Raw genomic sequence first — 13,196 nt, forward strand, 5'->3', positions numbered from 1 at the left:
AAAGCAAATACCCCAGTTTTCAGAAAATGATGGTAGTGGCTGATGCTTCCAGTTTAGAATACCAGTGGGAGAGGAATATCAAGTCAATGACAGATTTTGTTCTTACTTGCATGGTAGCTTCATTGGAAGAGAGGATACCACGCAGTCTCTCCAGGTCATGATCTCGCTCTCTCACAGAAAGACGAAGATGACGCAGTTCTTTTTCTTTTCCTTCTAGAGCAGAGAACTTTTCATCTATAGCCCGCTGTAAGGAAAGTAAGGTTCCTAAAGCTCCATAGGATTCACTATCCTGATCACCCTTATTCAAAAAGATGTAAAATATAAAGGAATAGGAAACCAAATCCCAAAAGCAGCAAATTAAGTAGACACAAATTTCTATAATACCTATGTAGATAGAATAATCAATAGCATAGTGAACAAAATTATGATACATACCTCTAGAGCAATAGCTTTATCTTGTATTCGCTGCCGAAGTTTCTCAAGCAACATTTCATTTGCTTCAAGGGTTTTGTCTGAGTTATCTCGATACTTTAGGAGCTCCTGAAGTTCCTAATAAGACCAAAGAATATTTTCCTTTATTTATGTATTCAATATTAACTGAATTCCTCATCATTGTCAAGCAATTTGTTATTCAGGATAAGAAAACAAAATATAGTTACTGTCTGCAGGGAGGAGAAATTTAGCAGAGGTAATAGACATGTAAATTCTTAACTATCCTGCAACATGCAACATATAACATACACAATGCATAAATTGTTAACCATTCTGCACACCTGTAGCTAGCAACTAGGGGACCATAGGATGCATTGCCTAACTTTGCCTGAAGGTGTCAGTAAAAAATTCACAAACGAAGTAATATTTGCAGTGAATCTTAAAGGAAAAAACAAAATATAGTTACTGTCTGCAGGGAGGAGAAATTTAGCAGAGGTAATAGACATGTAAATTCTTAACTATCCTGCAACATGCAACATACAACATACACAATGCATAAATTGTTAACCATTCTGCACACCTGTAGCTAGCAACTAGGGGACCATAGGATGCATTGCCTAACTCTGCCTGAAGGTGTCAGTAAAAAATTCACAAACGAAGTAATATTTGCAGTGAATCTTAAAGGACTAGGATTCCTCAAGTGAAGAGGTAGTGGGGGTATAACTGTCAGAGAAAAAATTTATGTACAACATACGCATACTACGGAAAAAATTGTACGCTCATTGAAATATAAAGGATTCATTGTGACTGAAACTTAGACTAGGTAGTAGAACTGATCACTCTTAGTATCCCATTTTTCCTAAAACTTTCATTCTACTATCTAAATTACTCTGAGGAAGTTTCTGTACAGATGTCTTCACCTACTACACTGAGTGCAACGGCAAAATCTCTGTCACCCCAACACCTAGCATAGTGTCTGACTCAGAGAGGTGCTTAGAAACTATTTGTTGAATATTTACTAGTGAAGTCTTTCAGGTCTATATGTATTGTTTCTTATACTTACCGGTTAGCATCTTGACTCATGGACTGTATTTTCTACTTATTTTAAATCCTCCTGATTCCTACCTCTCAATATTCTGCATGTAGCAGGTTCTCAACACAGGTGGATTACTACCTTGAAATTATATGAACAAGAATTTCAGAGGTCTCCGAGCCCAGTATTCCTTGAATATCAGGTAAACTCACCTGAAGGAGCTGCTCTTTGTGATTCAGACTATGGTTTAGGTGCTGAACAGTTTGCTCCTGTGTTCGAATCTCATTGTGTTTTTCAGCCTCCAACATACGAAGCTGTTGACTCTTATTCTGCAATTCTCCTTGTAGCTGCTGCAAGGCTTTTCGCAATTCCTGAATTAAACATGTTCTTTTTTTAAAGCAATCTAAAACTTTCATAAGGTCCTTAAACACAGAGGCCTTAAATTTTTCAAGGGATACAGAACAAAATATAAAGTAGCAGAAAGTGCCATTCTTAAAATTGCTTTAGAAATATTTTACATGAATCAAATAGGACCTGGCAAAGAGTGAATATTACAGATGGGGGTAGAAAGCAAATTTGATACTATAGTCCAATATCTATTTTTTGATTTAAAAAATATAGATCTATATAACTACTAAGCGGGACTCTGTCCCACTGTAAACCTGGATCCTTTATTTTACAATAAGCCCAAGAATAGAATATTTCTACAATCCTCTTTTCTAAAGAACTCATGAAGACGATCACTCATCCTTTTAAATTTGCCATGTATGATATTTTTCTAATAATAAAATCAGTAATCTTTAAACCATCTGTTATTTTAGGCAACCCCCAAAACACATACTCATCAACTATACAAAACTCAGGAAAATGATTCCTTTAGGTAAGAACAAAAGTTAAGAATTATTTCCACCCCCATCCCTCCACTATCCCCAACCTTGCTAAGACATCTGAAGTTTCAATACTTTGAAAGGAAATTCAGGGCTAATATTTAATCTCCAAACTACTAAACCAGAGAGAGCCTTCAAAAACTATACTTTTACAACTAAGTGTTAAATAGCCCAAGAAAGGAGAGCACAAAAATGATCTTTTAAATCTTAAAGTTTTTACAAAAAGATAGCATGTTCTCTAAGCTAACAAGATAAAGTAATCATTTAAGAATTATGTATTTTACTTTTTTAAAAAAATACATGGCTAATTGTTGTTCTTCCCCCTTTTCTGTCCAGCTGACTTCTACCCATCCTTCAAGAATAACCTCAAATATCTTCTCCTTCATGAAGCTTTCCCTGACTCCCTTCCTCTGCCCTTCATAGTTATTCCTACAGGAACCCATACATTCCTCCTCTTCAGTATTTATCACATTGAATTTCTCTTTATGTGACTGTCTCTCACACTAAACTATACGTAACTTAAGAGGAAGGATCCTGTTATATTGACCCTTCTACTTCCAGGACACAGCCCAATTCAGTAGTCCTTCCTCATCTGTGGGGGATATGTTCCAAAACTCCAGTGGATGCCTGAAACCACGGATAGTATCAAACGCTATATATACTTTGTTTTCTCCTACACATCATACCTATGATAAAGTTTAATTTATAAACCAGGCACAGTAAGAAATTAACAATAACTATAATAAAATAGAACAATTATAAAAATATACTGTAATAAGTTATATGAATGCGGTCTCTCTCTCTCTCTCACAATATCTCAATATTTTCAGACCACAGTTGACCATGGATAAGTGAAACCATGGAAAGCAAAATCTCGAGGGGGGGCGGCGAATTGTATCTGGCACCTGGTAAACGGCAACAAATGTTGAACTCAATTACTTAGATTAAGCAAGTGACCCAAGGGTTCAACATAAACTGTCCTGCTAAAAAGTTATCAGGGTAAAGTCAGCATTTAGGACAAAATGGTTAATGGCTTACCCGGTTATGTTTCCAAGAAGCCTCTTTCTGCTGTTCCCGCTCATGTGCTGCAGCCTCTACAAACTGCACACATCGTTTGGCATCAGCCAGTTGGCGTTCTTTCTGTTGTACCACCCTCTGGAGCTTCTGTATTTCAAGCTGGCTGCAGAATAAAGCACTCTGAAGATCAAGCAGAGCCACCTGTTGCTGAGCTGGGGAGGTACTCTCTGAGCTCTGAAAAGAGAGTAAAATCATATCACAAGGAGGGCAAGCACTGAGCACCTGAGAAGAGTGAAGAAAAAATCAAGACTGTAACCAAGAATGGCACATTCCCAACTGGAGTCTCTCCTCCTGTCCTATGTGATCCCACATACGTGAAGTTGTCCAAGCTGGCTTTGGTGCAGCATTTCTCGAAGCTTTGCCATTGTGTCATTTTGACCTTCAATCACCTGGTACAACTCCTCAGTCTGAAAATGAAAGAGGGAGTACCAAACACGTTAGTAAACTAAATATAAACTCCATTATCTCACCTGTACAGATTTCAGTAACAGGACTATTCCAAAATACTGATTTAGGTTAAGCTGCAATTTCCCCAGGCTAAGATTTGTTAGTCTGATAATATCCCTTTCTACAAAATATCAAATACTTGTCTACTTTGATGGGACAAATTGTTTCCTCACAGATGCTAGATTACTAAATACTTTACCTCACTGTCCCTGCTTTTCAGACTTTCCTTGAGACTTTGAATTGTACCATCTTGCTTCTGAGACAACTCCTGAGCAAACTTTAGTTCACAACTCATTTCATTAAGTTTCTCTTGAAGAATCTGAATTCAGCAAAGAAAAACAGTTTTTTAGGTCAGTGACTTCTTTTAACCTCAAATGCAATCAATCTTTCCTCAAATCTAGGGTTTAAAGGATTTCTTAGGGAATATTACCTTGTTATTTTTTCACACATAAAAACGTTTAATGGTCACTACTATTAAAGTCCTAAGTCAATCAGCAAAAGAAAGTAGCAGGAAAGATGAAATACTTTCTTCAATACTCAACTGCCTCAATTCTCATGCACTGTGCTTTCTCTATGATTGCAGCCATACTAGGCACTTGTTCACATGGGTCTGTGGATCCCTTACACAAAGACCAAGGAGCTTCTGTTATCTAGTATAGGACAGGAGCATAACCAGGTCAGAAGCTCAGCATCCCAAATTGTGGCAATTTTCTTCTAAGCAGATATTAAAACCCATGGGCTATACAGGGATGACAAATTAAGCTAAAATCAAAAGTACAAACCTGTCTCAGTGCCTTTTACAGTTAAAGACTGCCTGCACCTAAAAGGTACCAGAAACTGTGATCTGTGCAAAACAAGCTAAAACCCTGATGAGAAATAAAGGGAGAACTACACTTTTAAATGAAATTCTCCCTAGAGCACCAAGAGTATTCATACCCCACATCCTACTCAGGCTAGAACCAGTCACATCCTCAGGAAAACCCTGTGATCTCCAAAGGCATAGTATTTGTCATACCTTGTTGGTGGCTTCTGTGTGGTGGATTTTTTCCTGGAGTTCTACCAAGTGGGAGTCAGATACAGACTGTTGAGATATGGTGGTCTCATCTGAATTGAGCTTTTGTTGTTTGAGAACCTCTTCAGTCATGGGCTAGAAAGCAGCAGCAAGACAAGCAAGTTGAATTAAACACAGTCAACAATAAATTTTATTTTTATCTTCAAATGTCTGTGGCATCTTTTGCCAGAGATATGGAAAACCAGAGTTGCTGCATGAGTTATTAGTATGAACTCCTGAACACAGTCCCCTTCCTCATTAAGAGCAGTGATTCACTTCCATCCTAACTAGCTCCCCCCCACTTTTCCCTACCAACTCACACAAACACTACATATTCAGTTAAAGCAAATAATTCAGAGTTTAAAGGGAGTGGGGCAGGTTTAAAAAAGAAAATGCTTACAATGACCAAATATTAGCTTCACCCTATTTTTTTTTTTTCTTTTTGTCTTTTTTCGTGTCCGGCAACGGATCGCAACCCTCAGTGTCGCGCCCGTACCAGACCGGAACCGGCAACAGGATCGCAACCCTCGGTGCTGTGCCCACACCTCGCTCAGCCAGTGAGCGGGAACCGGTCTATATGTGGGATCCCAACCCTCGGCGGGAGCACCACCGCGCTCCAGGCGGCGCACTGTAGCAGTGCGCCACCGGGCCGGCCCCGAGCTTCACCCTATTTTTAACCAGGGAATTGAAAAAGCACATTGATCAAATATACAACATTCCTAACAGAAGAAACGTTACATTCCAATTACCTTTCTTACAACATGCTTGTTCACATTATTGGAAAAATTGGCAGATTTTGAATATAGACTATATATATTAGATAATAATATTTTATCAATACCAAATTTCCTAAATTTGGGAATTGTGCTGCAGTAATGTAAGAGATTTCCTTGTCCTTGTCCTTAGGAAATACACACTGAAGTACTCAGGGCAAAGGAGTACAATACCTGCAACTAATTCTCAAATGGTTCAAGAATAAAAACAATAATGTGCACATACGGAGAGTAAGAGTGAGGAAGCAAATGTGGCAGAATATTAGCACCTGGTAAGTCTGGGTAAAGGGTATATGGGAGTTACTTGTACTTCTCTTACAACATCTCTATAAAAATTATTACAAAATAATGAGAAAAAATTTTAAATAATTTTTAAATACATACACCTACTTAAAGGTAAGTTTATAGCATATGACTGAATAAATAATCCATAATGGTCTGGGAAGGAGGTATGTTTTATAGAAATATAAATTCACTAAAAAGATTCAGGAGAAAAAAATGTATTATTTATATATGGGACATTCGATCAGACTCAGATAACCATATTGAACTACACTTAATAATCATTATGAGCTAAGGATGTTAAAATAAAACTTTATTCACTGTGGCATTAAACTCCATCTCCCCCTTACACAGCCCCTTCCACTCCAATTAGGAATATAAATCCAGTAAGAGAAAAAAGGCAACTGCTATCCATTTTTTCTTTCCCCTCACACTTTCAAAATTTGGTTACCACTTTCCAGGCAATGGAGTTATATCTTACCTTCTTTAAATCCCTTCTGGCAAGCAACTGACTGGAAGTATAAAGACTACAGAAGAAAAATATTTTCTATTCTTTCTGTGCTATTTACCAACTATTCTTACATCTACTAAATGCTATCATATGCAAAGCATCATGTGAGGCACTGTGGGGAATACAATGCTGACTAATGTAGGGTTCTGGCTCCAACGGGTCTTAGTCTATTGAGGAGGTAGTCATGTCATAAAAGTACAGAGAAAAACATTCATTTCAACATGAAGTACAGGAAAAGCTTCTTGGAAGAGACAAAATTTATCCTGGATCTAAAAAGAGGTATAGGCTCTTCACAGGTGTCAACGGTGGATAAGGAAGGACATTCTAGGTAGAAGGAACAAAAGAGGATAGTGTAGAGCTAATACAAAATGCTGACTTCCAATACCAATATCTTTATAAGCTGAGTGACCATATAATGCATTATACTTTTAAGAATTGAAAGTGTGCAATTAATAATTATGCCAGAACACTAGGCATAACCTGGGACTACCTAGACAAATCTGGATATTCTGTTTCACTGTTTATAAGCCCATAGCCTTATCTGAACAGCTCGAAGCCCAATTTTTTTCTATATTATTTGGTAAGTCAAAATCTCAAAATTCTAAAAGGCAAGAATATCAGAGAGTTGTCAAGAAATATTCTCAATTATAAATAGATAAATGAGAGGAAATGAACATAATCACAAAGGCTCTGACAAGTTGGTAGAGTATCTCATAAATGAACCTAGACTTCTGACATCATCCTCTAGAGTATAGACCTCACTGCTTATTTAGACAGAAATAAGAGTGAAACTGACCCACTGGACTTTGTTATACCTACTGCTAATATCAGTTACCAGTATGGCATTCATTAATTCCATTCATTCACTCACTCAACATGTATCTGTTGAGTACTGATTACGTGCTAGGCACTGTTTTGTACTGTACAGGACAAAGCCCCTGCTCTCTTGAAAAATATTTTGAAAGGGCTGGAGTGAGCATCTACATAATAAAGAAACAAGGAAATATACAAAATATCAGATAGTGACAAGCCCTATGCAGTATAATAGGAAAGCAGGATAGAGAGTTGGTGGTTAAGTTAGCAGAACAACAATCCAGGCAGAGGGAACAGCTAATGCAATATGAGTCTGGGCTAGAGTAGTACTTTCCAATAAAAATAGAATGTGAGCCATGTACGTAATTTTTAACTTTCTAGTAATTTTATTGAGTAAAGTAAAAAGTAGGTGAACTTAATTTTAATAAAATATTTAGCACAGTATATCCAAGATATAATATTTAATCAATATAAAAATTATTAAAGAGCTATTTTACATAATTTTTTCATACTAAATCTTTGAAATTTAAGGTATAGTTTATACTCACAGCACATCTCAATGCAGACTAGCCACATTTCAAATGCTGATAAGGCCAGTGGCTAGCTTACTGGATAGTACAGGACTAGAACATAATGGGCAAAGGAGTAACACATGACGGTGTGGAAAGGTAGGTAAACACCAGGCGATATGCAGCTTCTATACAGCGGAGTTCATGAAGCTGTATTTCATTCTAATTAAAATGAGAATGAACTGCAGTGTTAAAAGAAAAGCAACCATATTTAAATTTTCAAAAGATATCCTAACTGGTCTGTGGTGAATGGATTGTTGTGGAGCTCCTACTAGTAGAAGCAGAGAGACCAGCTAGGAGGCTACTGCAGAAGTGCAAGTGAAAGATAATAGTGACGTGGATTATAGTGATAGCAATGAAAGGGGAGATAAAGAGATGAACTTGGATACATTTTAAAAGGACTTGCTGTTGGACTGGATGGTGGGAGAGGAAGAAAAAGAAAAGAAGCAAGGATAATGACTCCGAGAAAAATTATGAGATATTTTTTGTTGTGGGTATAACAAAGAGCCTTCCCTTGAAGCAATGTGGATTATGTCACACCATGGGAGAAGTAATTATTTTAATAGATATTTACAACAATCCTAACTGACAAATTAATCATTTATTTAATGATAAAACATTCTCTATAAACTTGGTTTCTTACTTCCTCAATGTAAAACAACAATAATATATACTTTTGAAATTTAAACAGAATTAAAGAAAATAGCTTCAAGTTTAAAATGACAGGGAAGGTGGTCATATTTATTCACTTTAAACCAAAGAATCTTAGAATTGTGGAGGAAACTTTATAAACTACCTATCTGATCCAATCCTATTTTACATACAAGGGTATGAAAACTTAGAGAAGGTAAGCAATTTGTCTGAGGTTACACAGGAAACCAGGAAAAGGATCCAATTCAACTCAAGTTGGTAATGTAATTTTCATTTCTATAAACCCACTGCCTATCATAATGCCAGAAATATCATAGGGATCAAAAGTTTTTGTTTAATGAACCAGCAAAAACAATAAAAACAACAGGCCTGTCTCCTAATTCCCATTCCAATGTTCTAATCCTTCAGTGGCTCTTAGAAATAAAACACTCTAGCTCACGCTCTCCCCCTCTCCATATGCATATATGAACAGCAACTTTAAAGCCAAAGAATGCCACAAGAAAGTACATAATGAATCTGGATCTCATCTAAATCCATCTTGGCATAAATAATCATTAAAAAACCCTTAATTCTATAAATGTAATATACTGATCTAATGGCTGGAAGATGTTTGTGTCTTCTTTACTCATACTAATTTATTATTTTACATCTCAGAAAAACGTCCTTTCAGATAACAGCCTGCCAAAAGAGCACTTTGCAAGTTCCACTGAGTCAACAAGCCATAATGAATTTTTGTCAAGTATCTAGTACATAAACCAATCTCTCCTTTTCAGAGTGTATGGAGTGTGAAATCAGTAATACTTGATTTGGTAGAATCACTGTTACTCTCCAGACTATCATTTGCTAAAATTGTGTTGTAATAATATAATTTTAAATTAAGTCATTTTTGACTCAATTATGACAAATGCCTTCCAGTATCAGAAAAGAGAATTGCTTCCAGACTTGATGTTGTATAATTTAAGACAGAAAGGCAGTTATTGAGCTAAAAGGCAGTTATTTAGATCTTGGTTAACAGCATTTTTCTTGGACTTTCTAGTCCTCACAATAGTGAGTCATAGATCTCAAATTGTTGTAATTTTCTACCCTATTGTTAATAACAGGAGACAGACAAGAACCATCAACTAGCATAAAATTAAAGACCTAATCTTTGACCAGCATCTAAAGGACCTTCCAAAAGGGCCTGATCTACTTAATATAGCTAAGCTATGAATGGGATAAATTTACCACGGTCACAAAGGAGCAGACCTTGGCATTGCAAGACTTGAAGTGAAGATCTCCTGCTCTTTGAATTTAAATAGAGGGAAATTACACATGGGCCAGAGCTCTCAGAATTGCTGTTTACTAAGGGACCACACCCCTCTTATCATGGCTTTTCTAGTTCACGGCCAGATAATAAAGAAGGAAATTACCAGCTAGAATAAGGCTTCAAAACCTTTCTTTAGATATCTGAACAGCCTTGGGTCTTCAGGCATAAATTCTGTAGAAGGCAAATAATTCACTTTGCATAATATCAGAAAATCAGTAAGTAGGAGAACTACACTGTTGTTTTTCTTTAATATAAGAAAGAAAGGAAGAAAGCAGAGAGAGAAAGATTTAAAAAAAGGAAGAAGAAAAGCAATCAGGAGATCCTGTTGTTGACATTTCATAGTGTATACAATGGGGTAAGTGGAGGATTAAACAAAGGAATCAAAATGACCTTACATGAGATTGTACTGTACAATTTCATGAACAAATTTGCTGTCTAGATAAGAGGTTTTCTTCATATCTGTAGCAACTGAAGCAAAATGTTTCTTTCATGTTTTTTTTCTTTCTACAAACTAAAAAAAGAACACCAAGAAGAATTTACATTATTTTTATTCTTTCCACATTTGTTCAGAGAAATAAGACAAAAACCAGTCTGCCTTTGTCCCACCTAGCTCTGGTTTTGCCATAAAGCACGACACCCTTTAAGCAGCTTAAAAGTCAACCAAACTTGAACAGATCAGGTGTTCAAAATACACATTTTATTTACAAACACTGTGAGCCCAATTTATCTTTCTCTTTCCCCCCACATCTTAAATTATTGGAGAAAATGGCACAGTAATTAAATGCCACATTTCTTGAAGCTGAATGTTTTCTTCCTCCTTCCATTGTTTTATTCTTCTAGAAACAGTAAAGAATGTAAGCCAAGTGACAGCAGAAAGGTCATATGCTACTATTTTAAAGCTCTAATGCCCAAATTTAGTGAAGTAAAGGGACTTGACCTAAAGATACAATTACCATAGTTTATATGTGTTCATTCGGATGACAATATTCTTCACAGAATCCCTAAAGAATCCTTGTGGAATGCTTAGATTACAGAAAGAGGACTCTTGTTTTAAAATAAGTACATAAATTGATGTACATCGGGCAATGGTGGCTTAATGTACAGAATTAAACGGTCTTGGCTAAGAATGATCAAGAATCTTTGGCTCTGCATGGGTTAAGTTATTTAAACTGAGCTTTCCATCTTTGTAAATTGAGAGATTATATGAGATGATCTTCAAAATCCTTCCCAACTCCAAATTTTGCTGAGTCCAGGCACCAAAAGGTGGTATGTACAGTATTTTTAATTAAATACAAAGAAAAAACTTGTTTTGCTGATAATTTTCTAAGTCTTTATCTTTCTACAATATTGACCATATTTGAGAGGGTAAAAGGGCTTACTTCCTACTCACCCTGCCAAAACTACTTTTAGATCCTAATATGAAAACACTATGTTTAATTTGTAACATCTGTGTCTGGTCACAGAACTACTATAAAGCCCAAATTTAGCTGTGAGGCTCCATTGAAAGAAAAGGAAGCAAGAAAAAAGTACACAATTTAGGCATACAATACCTAACATTTTATACAAATGAATACACATTGATTTTTTACTTTTTTGTAATTTTCATATGTACCGTTTCTGATAATTTTGTGTAAACTTTAAAACTTTTCTCCCATATTCTGCTTAAGTTCCTACTGTGATACAAATTTTATATACACTAGAACTACTTTTCAAAAATTTCATGTGACAACCAACAATTGCAACTGTTATCAAGCTCTAAATTTCTGAAATGATGTTGACCAGTTGGAGGCTTTCCAAAAATGCCTTCTAGCTTGTCCACTTTTGTTAATGGTATCACTAAAGATTTTGTATCAAGTGGAACATGTCAGAATGTTTCACAAAGTTAATTGAACCGAGCATTTACTGTTGCTAAAGAAACAAAATAGCATCTGTCAGGTCCCTGTACTAGTATATAGCTTAATTTAAAAGGTTAGTATGAAATTAATTAGGCAGACATATATAGTAGAAATTAAGGACAACTGCCATCTCCTAGTCATTAAGAAATGCAAAAGAGTATAATGGATAAAATTCTCCTATCATATAATGGGTGGATACTTTCTTAATATCAAATATCTGCCAGTAGAACTCAGTTTACAAACTGTGAAGTGACAATTCCTGTGAGTGACTTGAGTCCCTAAGTCTCTTTCATGAACAAATCATCATTAGTCCTCAAATGATCTATTAATCACAATAAATATTGCCCAGATGTTATAATACTTGACTGGTGGATTAACAGGTTCTCTCCAAACCTTTACCCTATACGCTAATCATTTCAAGGCACTTTGGGGATGAAAGGCTTAATGCTCCAGGCAGAACTAGAGAACTAAACTCCTTTAGAGAAAGCCAATAGGAGAAAACATCTAAAAGTCTAAAAACAAAAGATGAAATAAATGGGGAGAAAAAATGGGAAATAGGTAAGAGGAAAAGTTAATGGAGAAATGAGATTAAATGTCTTCTTTTTATAAGATAAGTGAATTGGGAACACTTTTGTCTTAAAAGGTATGCAATTTTGATAATTAATGGGAAAGCCAACAGATAGTGTACAAAGATTGTGAAAAGCAAATTAGCTGAGTGTGAATCACATTTACTAACTGTGACATATGCACTAGGTGCAGCAAAAACGGGATTAATGATTAATTTTCTCAAGCCTACAATATTATTAACCTCCTTGGCAGAAATCATGTGAAGCCTGAGGCCAGCTAGCTATAATCACAAAGGCACTATGTAGCCATTTTGTATACCTGGACCCGGAGTGGCAAATAATCTTCACAGAGATCATCCCACAGCTCCTGCAGGTCTGAAATCTCCAAGGGATAACTCACAGGTGTCTTGTAAATAGATTTCAAAGACCTATTAAGGAAACCGGAACTAACTCCATCTGTTATATGGCCAGACTTGGCTCCAGGTGGGTTGGATTTCACTGGAATAGGAAGCTTGCTTCCTCGGGGGCTCTGGATGGGTTTATAATCAAGACTTCTAATCATGCTAAGAGCTAGCTCCAGCTTGTGATTACATACATGCTGTGGGTACTGTTCATCTGAACAACAGTCACACTTTACAAGTTCCTTTGAGCTTCTCTCAGTTTCCTCATCTTTTTGTTGTGGAGGACTAGCCTGGACGCTTGCGTCCAAAGATTCCACAGAGGAGCCCGGTGTCCCTTCCTCCATGCTTTCTCCATCCGGGGGGACCTTTGTGCTTGCTAAATCCGGTGGCCCAACCTCAGACAACGCTGGTTCTTCAGTGCAGATGCTGGTAGACCACCTGCTAGAAGGGCCACAGGAGATACTTCTGGCCACCTTTCGAGGCACCTTACAAATGGCTTCAT

At 36.5% G+C, this 13,196-nt stretch overlaps 1 protein-coding gene across 1 annotated transcript in view; it reads right to left on the reverse strand.

The window, feature by feature from the left end:
• The window catches only part of PDE4DIP (phosphodiesterase 4D interacting protein), a 153,448-nt gene that overhangs the window by 81,343 nt on the left and 58,909 nt on the right, over nt 1-13,196 (reverse strand). Inside the window, exons 6-12 of the mRNA XM_008583029.1 lie at nt 4,892-5,023; nt 4,076-4,195; nt 3,744-3,836; nt 3,391-3,603; nt 1,678-1,836; nt 436-549; nt 107-244 (exon numbers count right to left, since the gene is read on the reverse strand). Of these exons, the coding sequence (XP_008581251.1) occupies nt 107-244; nt 436-549; nt 1,678-1,836; nt 3,391-3,603; nt 3,744-3,836; nt 4,076-4,195; nt 4,892-5,023 (969 nt within the window). The remainder of the gene's footprint in view (nt 1-106; nt 245-435; nt 550-1,677; nt 1,837-3,390; nt 3,604-3,743; nt 3,837-4,075; nt 4,196-4,891; nt 5,024-13,196) is intronic.

The sequence above is a fragment of the Galeopterus variegatus genome, unplaced genomic scaffold (assembly GCF_000696425.1).
Source record: "Galeopterus variegatus unplaced genomic scaffold, G_variegatus-3.0.2 Scaffold2798, whole genome shotgun sequence".
Classification (NCBI taxonomy): Eukaryota; Metazoa; Chordata; class Mammalia; order Dermoptera; family Cynocephalidae; genus Galeopterus; species Galeopterus variegatus.